The sequence below is a fragment of the Stigmatopora argus genome, chromosome 3 (assembly GCF_051989625.1).
Source record: "Stigmatopora argus isolate UIUO_Sarg chromosome 3, RoL_Sarg_1.0, whole genome shotgun sequence".
In the NCBI taxonomy this organism is placed as follows: domain Eukaryota; kingdom Metazoa; phylum Chordata; class Actinopteri; order Syngnathiformes; family Syngnathidae; genus Stigmatopora; species Stigmatopora argus.
Window position 1 is genome coordinate 21629034 of NC_135389.1, and position 16552 is coordinate 21645585.

Here is a 16552-nt window from a genome sequence, read left to right on the forward strand (position 1 = left end):
GCTGGCCGTGGCACCAAAAGGGGAGCCGCTCTAGTGACGGTGGCGGGCAGCTGGCGCGTGCGTGTCAATGTTTATGGAATATGCCTTTACGCCCACAGTAAATCGTGGCCTTGTTCCCGTCCGTCTCGGCGGCCAATCGGCCCCCGCCTCACCGTCCGGGTTCTTGGGTTACGCGGCAGCAGGTTTCTCATCTTGCTGTTCCAGTGGAACATCCAAAAATTTGCTTTTTCTCAAAAAGTCAAGTTTAAACACAGCGATCTGGTGGGTGAGTGGTTGGGGTGTCGGCCTCACAGTTCTGGGGGCGTGGGGTCAATCCCAGGGAGTTTGTATGTCCTACAGTAATCCCTTGATTATCGCGGTTAATGTAGACCAGACATGGCCGCGATAAACGAAAAACAGCAGTATTTTAAAAGTATTTAAAAAAATAATAATTATATATATATTTTTTTTTTTTAATTTTTTTTTTTTTTTTTTTACTTCAGTGCTGAGTCCTAGTAGCAAGCGCAGGACAGGGTGAGTGGCTTCCGGGATTGCGTGGGTTTTCTCCGGGTACTCCGTTTTCCTCCCACATCCTAAAAACATGATGCTAGGCTAAGCTAGCTGGATAAAAACTCTAAATTGCCTATCCCTAGCGTTGGTTGATTGTTTCTTCGTGCCCTGCGATTGGCTGGCTACCGATTTAGGGTGTCCCATAGTCAGCTAGGATCGGCTCCAGCACCCCTCGCAAGCCTTGTGAGGATGAGTAGTTCAGAAAATGAATGGATATCAATACACATTGGCATGTACTAAAGCAAGGGTGTCAGACTCGGGTTGGTTCGCTCTAGTGTCAACTCGATTTCACGTGGGCCGGACCATTTTAGATATAATATTTAGATTTTTTTTATAAATGGATTAAAAGAACTGGATTAAAAGCTCTGAATATTCCGTTTTTTATAGATTTAAAACAATGTTTATTTTAGCTTTTTTTATATTTTTAGATCTTACAAAATGATTTTTAACTAAAAACAGAAAAATTGGATTAAAAAATGACAATGATTGATTTAAAAGGGGGAAAATCAGGAAATTTAATATACATCTATACTCTTCATTTGAATTTGATCCTAAAACAGAAAGTTGGCACTCATGATTGACTTTCCCGGGCCACACAATATGATGCGGCGGGCCAGATTTGGCCCCCGGGCCGCCACTTTGACACAGGTGCATTAGAAGGTCAATCCCTGTGTCGCAGTTGATGGATATCGTCGGAAAGACCAATCCGTAATTTGTTTTTGGGAAATCCCAAAAAGAATCAAAAATTTTATCTCTTGTGAAAAATGACAAATGACAAATATACCGTACGTAACCTTGAAAGCCAAAATACCCATCAGACGCTCCTCGGACGAAAGCTCGGGAAGGTCCCGTCCAAAATACTTTCCGACGCACTCAGAAGATCAGAGGCGGGTCGCCCGCTTAGAGATGAGCTCATGCTTTCGGACCAGAATGATCCAGACGGGCCACTCGTGCCAAGCTGGGCTTAGTTTAACGCGAGGGGGGGTTTCTCAAGGGCGCGCTAAATTAGAGCGCTGAGTTGCATGTATTTCCACTCCCATTCCATAGGGGGCGGCGATGCAGGCTACCAAACAGCCACACGTCATGATGCATTTCGCCATTTTCCAACACGGATCCATTAGATGGCGATAGCGTGCATTTCGGGGAGAATGAGGCTGAAAAAGTGAGCAATTTTTTGTGTAGGCTACGACGATGGCGCTAGAAAAGGCACACCCACATGATGGCCACTCAATCCTTGGACCAAGCGGGTCATAAATCTGCATCAATGACCCAGTGTGATCCATCCGGCTCAGTACATTCCTGAAATTCCAATGGACTGACTTGTGTATCTGCTTCTCAACAGGTCTACGTCCAAGAAGCAAACTTTTATAAATCCATTTAGAAAACCTGATATCACTCATCGCTACATTGTTTCAGCCACCAGCTGTTACGACAAAATGTGACAATGGAAAAATGTACATGTACATATGTATATATGTATATGTATATATATATGTATATATATATATACACACATGTATATACATATATATATATATATATATATATATATATATATATATATATATATATATTTATATATATATATCTATATATATATGTATATATGTATATATATACACACATATATACACATATACACATATACACATATACACATATACACATATACACATATATACATATATACATATATACATATACATATATATGTATATTATACATATATACATATATACATAAATATATATACATATATACATATATGTATATATATTTATATATATATGTATATATGTATATATGTAAATATATATATACATATATATAAAAGCAACACGCTTATTTATTTATGTATATATGTATTTATTTATTAACTTATTTATGACCTATTTATTTAACTCCAAAATGTCTTTTGCTGTGTCTGTATTCTCACCCTCTTGCTACAGTGACAATGACATTTCCCGAATACGGGATGGATAAAGTTATCCAATTCAAAAAGGGCAATTTTTTCCCGGTGACTGTCCTTATTCCTCCCAGCACTTGGGGAACCCATGGCTCGGGAGCCACATGTGGCTCTTTGGTTGGGTGCATCTTTATGCTCTAAGCTGAAATAAGGAAAACACTGTGGCGCCAAAACTACAGCTAGCACCTCTTTAATACTATTTTTTTTCATTAGACATAGAAATTAGACTACTACTACTTATGATATTAACTACTTATATATTTATTAATTATTATTTATGGATCAGTTATCTGTTCATTTGCCTGTTGTTGTTACTTGTGCACTTCCCAACTTACTCATTTGTTGACTACTTATTTATTTAATGTTATTCTTTATTGAGGATTTATTTGTATGTTTGTTTGTTGTTGTTATTTGTGAACTTTAAACCTCATTATACTCGTATAACACCATGAAAAGCATTGAATTAAATTTTGCATGCATTCTCTCATTGATCCTCATTGATTAGCAACAGCATAACAATGTGGTCAAAACAAGACTTGTTATACTTTAAAAGTGGTGATATGACTAAAGAAGGCACACATTTTCATGTATTTGGACTTTTAAATTCCGAATACGACTCTCGAGGAATCACATTTGAAAATCCAAATGGTTTGTGGCTCTCTCCGTCAAAAAGGTTCCCAACCCTTGGCTTGGGCCATGTTTGCTCAAGAAAGGCGCATTAAGACGGACGGAATGTCCCGGTTGGGTGCTAGCTATCCACCTCCACGACCCCCCACCGAGTCGTTATTTCAGTGAAGTGTACTCCGGAAAGACCAGTGTCGTGTATCAATGCTAACGAGACGGGAACACTTTCAACTAATGAAGTTACTTTTGCGAAAAAACAATTAGCATTCATTTGGCACTACAGTAATCTCTCGATTATCACAGCTTTACTACATTACGTTTTTTTTTTGGGGGGGGGGGGGAGTATGGGGGGGGGCTTATTATTAATATTTATTTTTTTGTAAATTCATAAAAATGTGAAATTCCATGCTGAAACTCGCAAGCGGAAGCCACTCCCCCGTCCTCCGCTTGCTACTAGAACTCAGCACTGAGGTAAAAAATAAATTAATAAATATATATATTTTGTTTAATAGGGGTGACCCTACTTTGCTGTTTTTTGTTTATCGCAGCCATGTTGCATACATATTTATACAAATTTAAATGTTCAGATATTAAGATGTGATAAACAGTTTTTGCATGATTTCAATGAGGCAAAATAACACGCTTTGTCTCTCCAATCTATTGTTAAAATCATTTTTTTTAGATGTACTGTCATTATTTTGTGTATAAAAATTTAATTTGGTTTTCAAAGTATTTTTTTCAGTCTTGAAAAAGAGGGTCGTCTTATATTCAGGCCAATACGGTAGATTGACGTATTTTTGTCTGTTGCACCCCTATAGTCAATTTATTTCTGAATTTATTGCTGCAGTAATGGCTCTAATATCTTTTTTTTTTAAAGAAGCAAATGTACCCATAGTTGTGTACTTTTGGATTGTAGGCTTTTTGTCTGATTGGGTGTTGGAATGAGTGAAAAATATTGTTTTTATTAGTCATATCTATTTGAATAGCTATTTATTACATGTTGGTTGCAGTACTACATATTTAAAAAAACATGCAGTATGTTGTACATATCACAATACCTGTAAGATATCATACAATCTTGAAAAAGAACTTCAAGTTAACTAATAATTGGTGTTCAAAATGTCTTTAGTCAAACTTGAGTCTTGAAAAAGACAGGAGTCGTCTTATATTCGGGCCAATACGGACGGTAGTACCCCCCTGGTGGCCATCTATCGCCGTCAATGGCAACAAAGGATTGAAATGAGCTATTTAAGCCGCCATTTTGAAAGGCAGAGGTCAAGACTGGCTGTGAATCTCTCACCGGACTGTCAACATTTGCACGAGAGTGAGAGGACTCCCTCTTGCTTTCCACGGACCTCCACATAACAATTTTATTAGCCACCCCGAAAGTTGCATAACATATTTTAATGGTGGCGCAAAAAGACAACAACGGCCTCGACGAGTAAAAGCTTAGCGGGACGATGTTTCCGAGCGAGCACATTCTTTGTTTGCCAAACTGTGCGAAAATCCCGTCAGCATTCGGGAAAGCTTTGTTGACTTCACTCGCAATGTTCAATGAAATGAAAGCCTCCCCCCTTTTTTCTCCCCCCCTTTTTCTCCCCCCACCCCGCATGAACAGAACCGTCGAAATCCCGGATAAGAGCCGCTCTCGCAGCTGTTAGCGAATGGAGTGAGAGCAAAGCAAACAGCTGCGTCCAACTGGATGTCAAAACGCAATTGAACCCTGCCCGAGGAATAAATAACACACTGAAAAATGATTCATTCATTTTCTGAACTGCTTTATCCTCACTGGGGGTGCTGCAGCCTATCCCAGCTGACTAGGGACACCAGGCAGGGGATAGGCTGAATCCTCAGCCAGCCAATCACAGGGCACAAGGAGACAAACGACAACAAATCATAGCTAGGGTTAGGCAATTTAGAGTGTTCCACCAGCTAGCCTAGCATGCATGTTTTTGGGATGTGAGAGGAAACTGGAGTACCCGGAGAAAACCCATGCAAGCACAGGGAAAACATGCAAACTCCACACAGTGAGGACCAACCTGGGATCGAACCCTTGAACCCAGACTCGTGAGGCCGACGTGCTAACCACAAGGAGACTTTCTCTTTTAGGATCAAATTCAAAATAAAGAATATAGATGTGTATTATATTTCCTGATTTTCCCCTTTTTAAATCAATAATTGTCATTTTTTAATCCATTTTTTCTGTGTTTTTAGTTCAAAAATCCTTAAAATCTAAAAATATAAAAAAAAGCTGAAATAAACATTGTTTTAGATCTATTAAAAAAACTGAATATTCAGGGCTTTTAATCCAGTTCTTTTAATCCATTTATAAAAAAAAATCTAAATATTATATCTAAAATGGTCCGGCCCACGTGAAATCAAGTTGACGTTAAAGCGGCCCGCGAACCAACCCAAGTCTGACACCCTTGATTTTGAGTGTTCAACCAGCTAGCCTAGCATGCATGTTTTTAGAATGTGGGAGGAAAGCAAGGTACCCGGAGAAAACCCACACAAGCCCGGGGGAAACTTCCGAACGCCACACCATGAAGCCCCACCTGGCGTCGAACCCTCGACCCCAGAACTGTGAGGCCAACATGCTAACCATAAGGAGACAAAGGACAACCAATCATAGCTAGGGCTCGGCAATTTAGAGTGTTCAACCAGCTTGCCTAGCATAGACATTTTTCGGGTTGGGAGGGAAAACTGGACTACCCAGAGAAAACCTATACAGGCCCAGGGAAAACATGAACCTTCCACACAGTGAGGACCATCCTGGATTTGAACCCAAGGCCCCAAAGCTGTGAAGCCGAAATGCCAACCACCAAAATTGTATCAGAGGATAATTATTTTTCAACAGCACATTCCACAACCTTTCGCTTTTTTTCCCCATAATTCCAGGACGTGGCCTCCACTCAGTTTGCGACACGTTCCATTCCGAGAACCTCCCGCCAGGCAGGAAATGTTTTCCTCGGCGGACGCGTGTCAAATTAACGCCAGCGTGCAGACGGCGGCCAAAATCCTGGACGCCGTCCCTAATGAGCCGGCTCGAGGCGGCCAAAATACGGACCCGAAACATTCGCTTCAATTACAGAAATCACAATGGCGTACGCACAGACATTCCATCCACGCGGCGGCTCGCACGCGCGTCATCGCCGAGTCGAAGAATGCCATTCGTCCCCCGTTGGGGAATTTGACCTAAAATTCGGAGTATGTCGCTATTCGCTCGGCGTAGACGGCGTTATTTTTTTAGTTTTCTCTCGGTGGAAGGCCACCGAACGGCCTTTTCGACGCGTCGTCTTGCCGACATTTGATTTGGAAATGTGAGAGAGGACCGGCGGTTGCCGTGGCGACGGCGTGAGGGGACGCTAAAGACCCGCAAAGTGGCTTTGCATTGATTTTAGCTGCCGCCGCGACTCGATTGGCTGCTCACCGGTGACCTTAAATGCCGATTAAGTGGCCACCCGGGAGGCCCGCGGGGGCAATAAACGGTAAAATATCGGGGTCGCTTTGGGGAAATGGTTCAAAGTTCTACTAAATCTGGTAGTGTCACAACAAGACGGTTAGGCTCCGCCCAAAGAGGCATTCAAAGGCGGGAATGGACGGATTAGAAATGCATTTCTAGTAGATGGCAACCGCGTTGTCAACAAATACCATTCGAGCAGCAGAATCATAACTTTTAGTTCCACAGATCCTTCCTCCCATCAGCAGTCAGGCTCTTTAACAAAACAAATGGCTGAGTGTTAAGACCTACCATATGCATGCATGTACATCTATGTGTATGTATGTATACATGTGCTTATATGTGTATCTATGTATGTATATATGTGCTTATATATGTATGTGTATGTATGTATATATGTGCTTATATATGTATGTGTATGTATGTGTATATGCGCTGTCTTGCCAAGGCCACGCAAGACAGCGCTGTACACCTTGGTGTTTATTTGCCCGCCCCCTCCTGGCCCTCAAAGGGTAAACGTCTATTCTGGTTTAGGGTTACAGCTGAGCTGCCTTGAACCCCCGGACTACCCGGAGTGAATGCCATTCCTGGCAGGCCAGTACCAGCACACGCGCCCCCCGCGGACCCCTAAGACACACTTTGCCCGTACAGTAACCTCTCATTTGGGTGGGGAAAAAGTCAAGTGGTTAGCGCCCTGGCCTCGCAGTTCTGGGGTCAAGGGTTCGATCCCTGGTTGGTCCTTACACTGTGGAGTTTGCATGGTGTCTCACCGGGCTTGCGTGGGTTTTTCTCTGGGCACTCCGGTTTGGTCACACATTCCAAAAACATGCATGCTAGGCTAGCTGGTTGAACACTCTTAATTGCCGAACCCACATGTGTCAAAGTGGTGGCCCGGGGGCCAAATCTGGCCCGCCGCATCATTTTGTGCGGCCCGAGAAGGTAAATCATGAGTGCCGACTTTCTGTTTTAGGATCAAATTAAAAATAAAAATAAAAAGAGTATATAGATATATTAAATTTCCTGATTTTCCCCCTTTTAAATCAATAATTGTCATTTTTTAATCCATTTTTTTCTGTGTTTTTAGTTCAGAAATCATTTTGTAAAATCTAAAAATAGATTTTAAAAAAGCTAAAATAAACATTGTTTTAGATCTATAAAAAACTGAATATTCAGGGCTTTTAATCCAGTTCTTTTAATCCATTTATAAAAAAAAATATCTAATATTATATCTAAAATGGTCCGGCCCACGTGAAATCGAGTTGACGTTAACACGGCCCGCAAACCAACCTGAGTCTGACACCCTTGGCCTAACCCTAGCTATGATTGGTTGTCCTTTGTCTCTTTGTGCCCTGCAATTGGCTGACCACCGATTAAGGCCTGTTGCCCCAAGTCAGCCGGGATAGGCTCCAGCACCCCCCACGGGTATTGTGAGGATAAGCGGTACGGAAAAGGAATGAACGCTAGGTCAAACAAAGAGACGGCAGGTGGCAATGCTAACCGTTAAAGTAGCGGTTTGGCACTACGACAAGCCCAGGCGATGACAGAAGCGGTGGGATTGCGCCAACGCGTCTGTCCGCCCGTCCGCCGCGTTTTCCGACAACCGGATCCGTCCAAGACATCGGGGGCGCCGTGGTGCCAAAGCCATTTGTTGACAAACATCTTTCAGCGAGCGACGTGTCATGGCGGAACGCCAGCTCACCTTTGCAAACACCTGTTTGCGCTCAGATTCATTACGGTTAAAAGGAAAGTGATCCTGCTTTGTTAATTTGCCTGCTAAAAATGAAAACGTGAGCGATAGTTCGATTGCTCTTTGTCTTTTTTACTTATTTGCAAGAATCAACTATTGAAAAAAGGAAAACTACCATATTTTCTCGCATATTAGCCACCTCCGCGTATAAACCACATCCTTAAAATTGCCTTAGAATCGTTGAATTTTACAATTTCTCTCGTATAAGCCGCCCCCAGATTGACAATTTTCACCTCCATATTCATGGTTTTAATAGGGAGTACAAATGAGTTACTTTGGAGGGAAAATTTTAAGAAAAGTAGGGTACTCGGACGTTTCGTCGAAAGACGTTTGGTCAACCAGATGTTTGGTAGAACGGACGTTTGGTCGCCGGGTTGTTACTGTTGAAACCAGCTCTCAAAATTATAATCATGAGAGAGAGAGTGAGTTTAATATCTCCGCGAAATGCGTCTTACTATTAAACCAGTAGTTATGTGTTACTTTGTTAATAGATGGCGAATTAGAAGAAATATAACATTTTTTCCAATCCAATATCCTGTTTTGGGTGTTTTTTCAGAGGGTTGGAACCAATTAATTTGTTTTTAATTCATTTCAATGGGAAACGTTCGCTCGAGTTACGAAAAGCTCGACATACGAGCTCAGTCCCGGAACGGATTAAGATCGTATGTCGAGGTACCACTGTACGGTAAACTACGTACCTACGTACGAAATACAATTGGGACAGACACCACCCCAATCCCAATTCAGATATTTTATGGGAAAATCTGAAAATTTGCCCCACAATTTGTTGCATTGTGGGAGCGAGTGGAAGTGACAGGTGCGCAGGAAACACAAGAAGGTGAAAGAGCGCGTAAAATAAACCCCGGTCGTCAACGGTGCGGGAAAGCCAAAGAGAAAGATAGAAGGGGCGGGGCGTACCGTACATCTTGCCCTCGTCAGAGAGGATGATCTTCCTGCGGCCGCAGGGCGGGTAGATGGCCAGGGCTTCTTGGAAGCTCTGCTCGATGTCGGGGCTCCACACGCCCTCCGCATCGTTCTCCAGGGGCTTGTCGAGCGCCTCCCCCAGCTCCTCGCTCCCAGCCCTGGGGGAGGGAGCCGGCACCCACTCCGTAGACGTGGTGGGAAGCAGGCAAGGGGGCCGCGGGGGCACAGGTGGGGCGTGCTAAGGGCTTGGGTGGGGGAGAGTTTGGGGCTAAAAGGCCAGGAGGGTAGAAAAGAGCGGTCACTCGGATCGAGGGCGTGGAATCCGACAATCGGACGATGTTGCTTTTCAAGACCTGGAAAAGAAAGAAAATAGTTCGTTTTTTTCAGACCGGGTGATAGGCAAAAAAAATGATGATTTCTATTTCCTAATGAAATAAAAGGAGAAATTTTTAAAGTTAATGTGCTGAAAATTGAATTGAATTGAATTGAATGCTTTGATTGTCATTTTACAAGTATAAAGAGATTTCAAGCTTTTACCACGTAGTGCACAAATAACAACAACAAACAAACAGATGAAAAATAGATCAAAATCAATAAAACCAGATGAAAAATAGATCAAAATCAATAAAAACTGATGAAAAATAGATCATAATCAATAAAAACTTATGAAAAATAGATCAAAATCAATGAAAAACAGATGAAAAATAGATCACAATCAATAAAAACAGATCCAAAATGGATCACAATCAATAAAGACAGATCCAAAATAGATCAAAATCAACAAAAACAGATCCAAAATAGATCAAAATAAATAAAACCAGATGAAAAATAGATAAAAAATAAATAAAAACAGATCAAATAATCAATAATCAAAGATCAAACATACATTTATTCTCAGAAAAATTATCAATGCTAATGGTCTAGTGTCCCCTTTGCTAGCTTTTTGGGTTCATGGTGTATCTTTTCTACAAATGGGCTGTTGATAAAAAGCATGTAATGCTACTAACAACGAGTGTCTTTCACGTGTGCAAATTGGTCTTCTGCGATTTTTATGTGGAATAAAACAATGAAAAAAAAAATAGAACCAAATGTTGATTATTACTTGAAGTAAAAATCGCTATTTTCAAATGTCTTGTTTTAATTCACCCCAAAATTGCTTTGCTTTCTCAAGATGTGGACAAATTAAAACCAGGTCTCTAAACATTTGACGATGAAAAAGAGCATTTGTTTTGAATATAAAACATGTTCCAGTCCTTTATACTATAAACTATTAGCACACATTCAATTAATGAGTGATTTTAAATGGACTTTTCCAAAATGGAATCTGTAAAGGCAAATTCGTCATAAGCTGGACGTTCCACAAGTGATATCAACGGAAGCCCCGACAAGTCCGGCGACAGATGGACATCCTGTTTGCTCTGGCCGCAACGTCGTGGAGGAGGATGTGCGCGGCAAATTTGGAAAGGGCCCAAGACGGAAGTTCCTTTCGGGCAGGGAGCAACTCACCGCTCGCTACAATCGGGGCTTTGTCCGAGCCGCGTGGACTCCGCGCCTTGTCCATTTGGGCCGTGAAAAGGACGTCCACGTCATTTCTAAGTCCAAACGTGAGGGGAAAAATACGGCACCGTCAAAGCAGATTACAAGTGGGGAATGGCCAAACTGAGCGGAGAAACGGGAAGGGCGAGCGAGAAAGACGCTCCTGGAAAGCACCGTTCTTAAGGGAATATCTTTATATACTGAATTTAAACGTGGTTATGCACCGTATTTGTCGCTAAAAACAATGATGACTCAATCAAGCGTACGGCTTATATGCGCACAAATTAGACTTTGACACGCTCGAAATTGCAAGGTGACAAAGACAATGGGGCTCATACGGTCATTTAATTCAAAATAGAGAAAAGATAAACAGATAAAATGCTAAACTAAATTTATTTTGACGTCTATGAATGAAATTCAAGAAAAAAAACTGCATAAAACATGAAAAAATACCCACTTGTCCCTGCCATTGCTCGCTCAGGGTGCCGTCATCTTACTTAGGGATGACAAACTAAAGCGCTATAAACACACTTCCTGGTTGTACTGCTCACATGACTTCCTTTTTGAATTTTTCTACGTGCAGGCAATCCATCAGACGATCCTTTCAATTTATATCTCAGAAATAGCACGTGCGATGATTTTTCTTAAGATTTTCCCTTCAAAGTAACACATTTGTACTCCTATTAAAATCATAAATATGAAGGTGAAAATTGTGAATCAGGGGGCGGCTTATACGCGAGAAATTGTAAAATTCAATGATTTTAAGGCCATTTTAAGGGTAAGGCTTATACGCGAAATCAGCTAATATGCGAGAAAATACGGTAATAGGAAATATTCTCTATTATCCATGTTTAAGAAGTTTTTTTTAAAGTAGGGGGAGGTTTAAGGTTTATTATAGGTTATCAATATAATAAACACTGAGAAAGTGACACTAGCCAGCAGGTTATTTAAGCAAGAGAGCCCCCACTCACCCAAGCATGGGCCCACATTCACCCCCAGCAAGGCCCCTCTTGCCTGGATCCGCTCAACGGGATAATCCCCCCTCTCCAGCCCCCTCCAGCTGGTGCTGCGGTAACGTAACTGCTTCCAAACACACAAAGTTGGAGTGACCCAAAAAGAAAGAAAAACTTAAAATAGTACCATAACACGTAAATAGAGGGAAATTTATCACTGCGAAAAAATCCATAAAAGATAGAAAAGTCCAAACAATGGAATATATCACTTGGCTTGATCTAAAATCTGGATTAATCTGGTCAGGAATGTAAAAATGAAGTACGCTGTTTTGTAGTAAAAATAGCATAATTAGTACACACACACAAAAAAAATAACAACAGCAGTTGTTCGGAAAAAAATTACTATAGACATTATTTGCAAAAAAACTCTATTATTGCTTTTTTACTCTTTCTTATCTCATCAATTCTCCTGCTAACTTTTATAAACTGATTTATAATAATCTTTCCAGATACAAGTTCCCAATCAAAGTTTTGTCTTGAGATAAGAGCACAAGACAATAACAGTCAGTAACGCGCCATTAAAACTAACGCCGCCAGAACCCGAAAAATAACGAAGCATAATAAAATACGGGTGTACACATCACCCCCATCTCGACGTACAATTTACCCAATTTACTCTAACAAACAATAACAAAACTCAATTGCCAAAAAAAAGCCTACCCTTAGAATTAATATCCATATACGACAAACACGACAATGCCAACACACCATACATTCTTTATCCTCCGCCAAGAGCTATTAATATGACTGATGAGGCACAACGACCCAAAAAAACAGTCGAAAAAAAAAGTGGATGAGTCATAAACTTCCCTTTTCCGCCAATAAGACTAAACATTTGATCATCCTGCATTTTAATGTTCATTATTATAATGTTATTGACGAGACGCCATCTTGGACGTTGCGTATTGATGTGGAAAAAAAAAAACAAATACCGTAAATCCACACGCCGAGGACAGCGAGCCGTCCATTCCGACTTTAACGAGACAAAACAATTTTTGAAAGAATTTGCACACCCGCATTCACGTAAACACGCGGCAAAGAAAGCGCTGACTTGGTCTTTGTGTCGCAAGGCCGTGAGCAAGGCATTATTCTTCATTCTCATGCGAGCCGAGGAGGAATGATCGCTATGCGCGGCGGCGTTAGCGGCGGCGTCTCCGAACGACTCTTCTTTACGCACACACATTCACGGCACACGGACGCCAACCGACAAAGTCGTAGCGGGGACGGCGAGGAAAAACTATTCTGCAAAAAAGGACAAACAGTCACATTCCTCTGTGGCTTGACAGCTGTGTTCTTTACCGCCCCGTCACCCTGCGCCATTCCACCTGTTGCACCCGTTGCGACACACACACACACACACACACACACACTCCTGTCAGCTGCCCTGTGGGACGCCATCACAAACATACACACACACATTTGCGGGCTTAAACCCTGACTGACATTACTCACACTCGGTTTGTCAGCTAAAGCAGCTGTAGCGACCGAGATGTACGTACGTTAGCCGTGGTGTAACAACGGGTTGATGACACAGGCTAGCATTGTGCAAGCGTGGCTGCCATTATTATTACATTATGAAGTGGAAGACGCAGCAGCAACATTTTTTTTAAAAAAACATGCAAATTACAGCAATTCTATTGCTTTAAAATAGATTAAACAGATTTGTAGTGAGTTACCGTATTTTCTCGCATATAAGCCGTATCCGCGTATATGCCGTACCCTTAAAATTGCCTTAAAATCGTTGAATTTTACAATTTCTCGCGTATAAGCCGCCCCCGGATTCACACTTTTCACCTCCATCTTCATGATTTTAATGGGGAGTACAAATGTGTTATTTTGAAGGGAAAATCTTGAGAAAAATCATCGCACGTGGACAAATTAAAAAAGGTGAATGTGGGCCCATGCTTGGGTGAGTGGGGGCTCTCTTGCTTAAATAACCTGCTGGCTAGTGTCACTTTCTCAGTGTTTATTATATTGATAACCTATAATAAACCTTAAACCTCCCCCTACTTAAAAAAACACTTCTTAAACATGGATAATAGAGAATATTTCCTATTACCGTATTTTCTCGCATATTAGCTATTTTCGCGTATAAGCCGCACCCTTAAAATCGCCTTTAAAATGGTTGAATTTGACTTTTTTCATATATAAGACGCCCTCTGATTCACAATTTTCACCTTCATATTTATGATTTTAATAGGGAGTACAAATGTGTTACTTTGAAGGGAAAATCTTAAGAAAAATCATCGCCCGTGCTATTTCTGAGATATAAATTGAAAGGATCGTCTGATGGATTGCCTGCACGTAGAAAAATTCAAAAAGGAAGTCATGTGAGCAGTACAACCAGGAAGTGGGTCCGTAGCGGTCTAGTTTATCATCCCTAGGTAAGATGGCGGCGCCCTGGCAGGCACAAGTGAGTTTTTTCACGTTTTATGCAAGATACGGGTTACGAGACGTCAAAATAAATTGTGTTTAGCATTTTATCTGTTTATTTTTTCTCTATTTTGAAATAAATGACTGTATCGACCACATTGTCTTGCCCTATGTGCATGTCAAGTCTAATTTATGCGCATATAAGCCATACCCTTGATTCAGTCATAATTTTTTTGCAACAAATACAGCATATATGCGAAAAAATACGGTAAATGAATTTATTCGCCACGCTCAAAAATTGAAATGCTTATCTCAAATCAATATTTCCATTGGAAGAGCAGTAATTATTTTTACATAGAGCAACAATAAAAGTATTCTATTGCTATGTCTGTCTATCTACACGTTTTGCTGCAGTGTTTGTTTTCAAATATTGCTCACTTAGAACCACTGCAACATTCATGATTATTTTATTAAGTGGTCCATGGCTCATATATTGGGGAGAAAAAAAATCTGATCATCATTTAGCATTTGTAATTAGCATTTTTACTCGCATCTTGAGACAAAAACTTGTCTGAAAGACGCATTTGGGAGCTTGTAAATCAAGGTAATGCTGTCCTAACGTAGCAATTAGCATTACAGACTAATTGCAAGCGTGAGAATGACAACATTTTCACTAGCTGGAGTTTATACCCCATAATGCTAATTACTTAGCCATTTAGCCTACAAATAACAACCATTCAATTCTACACAGTTACATAATTATCCTCACAGTCCCTCACTTAGGTAATCAATTTCTCAATAAAAATCCCGACACCATCAAAAATTCAATTGAACGATATGAAAAAAAAAAAAAGAAAAAAAAAAAAAAAGAAAGATGCTACAGCCCGCTAATCCAAAGACACGTTGCACTTATAAATAACGAAAGGATAACTCTCATGTGTAGTTGTTGCTGCTTTAAATACCATTTGCTATATTTATTTACACCCAGGTATCATATTTTATAACCGATTGTGTTGTTTTTTTAACGTTCAACACATGACTCAACGTGAGGCAAGTAACTTCACACCGACTTTTAAAAATAATCTCTCCGTTTATCTTCAGTAGCGCTTCTTCTCGTCCATTTTATGCCAGCTGACCTTGACCAAAAGACGCTTGGACACGTACAGAGGAATTGTTACTCTCCGAATCAAACTATGAACAATTGAGTAATGAAAAAAAAGAACATTCATTCCAGAATATTTAGAATATTCATTTAAAAAGAAAATCTACAGTTCAAAACAGAGTCACTAAAACATGTTTTAGCAATTCAAATGAGACTTTAGAGTCTTTAGATTATGAATTTTGGATTCTAGTTTAAATAATAGCTAGTCTTTTCAAAGCATGAACTTTTAAACTCGTAAAGAGACTTTAAGGAAACCCTATATTAGTTTAAACCAAAATATTTTTGTTTCTACCATTAGTAGTTTTACTGTTGACATGTATGACAAGAAGTTTGTTACAAGTTAATAGTAGTGCGCATTTGAGACTTTTGCGCACTATACAATGGTTCTGATTTGGTTCTTTTAAAAAAATATGTTATATATGCTGGTTTTTGAACCAGCAAGACCAGTTAATACAGGAAAACCAGTAGAATCGTGCTGGTGTTTTGGTACTCTGATAGAAAAAAACGGCATTTTCCACATTTCTAAGCAGAGTATTCATTCACAACCAAGGGTAGAAGAAAAAAAACTCTTAATAATGAAAATATTTGAATAAAAAAATAAATAGAAATAGGAGTTTTATATGGCAAAACTACTGACACTCATAAGTACTAATGTTTCATTTTCCACCACCAAAATAATGATAAACGTATTAGTTTGAAGCTATGTTGTGCCATTTAGTAAAGCGGAAATAAAATTCCGTATTTTGGAGGACGCTAAATGAAACGAAATAGTAAAAAAAAAAGATTTATTTCAGTTAAAATAAATAAATAAATAAATAACATTTAAAACAAAAAAAACTTTTACGATATCAATGCAAACGCAGGTGTTTTCATCAACTACGTCACGCACCCACACCGGAATGCAATGAATTCTGGGAATTGGGCACACACACACACACACAACTAAAGCCTAAGCAATTATATACAGTCTGTCTCAAAGTAGACACAATTAATATTTAAGGCAAAAGCAATGACGTGATTCCATTGTAAAGTTCTCCCAAGTAACATTCCGCCATTAATAATAAAAATGTGTAAAATCCCATTTTACAATGTGGAATATTCGAGCAATGCTGTCGGCGACGTAAACTGGGAATCACCAGAGAGCGTAAACACGAGCAAACACTATCTTAAAGTTGAATATGGGAATAAAACAAACAGG

General features: G+C 40.1%; 1 protein-coding gene across 3 annotated transcripts in view; it reads right to left on the reverse strand.

Moving 5' to 3' along the window:
- The window catches only part of tead4 (TEA domain transcription factor 4), a 35492-nt gene that overhangs the window by 18644 nt on the left and 296 nt on the right, over positions 1 to 16552 (reverse strand). For 2 of the 3 annotated variants that reach the window (XM_077597445.1, XM_077597444.1), the window contains exon 2: positions 9265 to 9623. In XM_077597445.1, coding sequence (XP_077453571.1) covers positions 9265 to 9271 — 7 coding nt within the window. In that variant the 5' untranslated portion in view covers positions 9272 to 9623. The remainder of the gene's footprint in view (positions 1 to 9264; positions 9624 to 16552) is intronic. The other variant, XM_077597446.1, reaches the window with a different exon arrangement.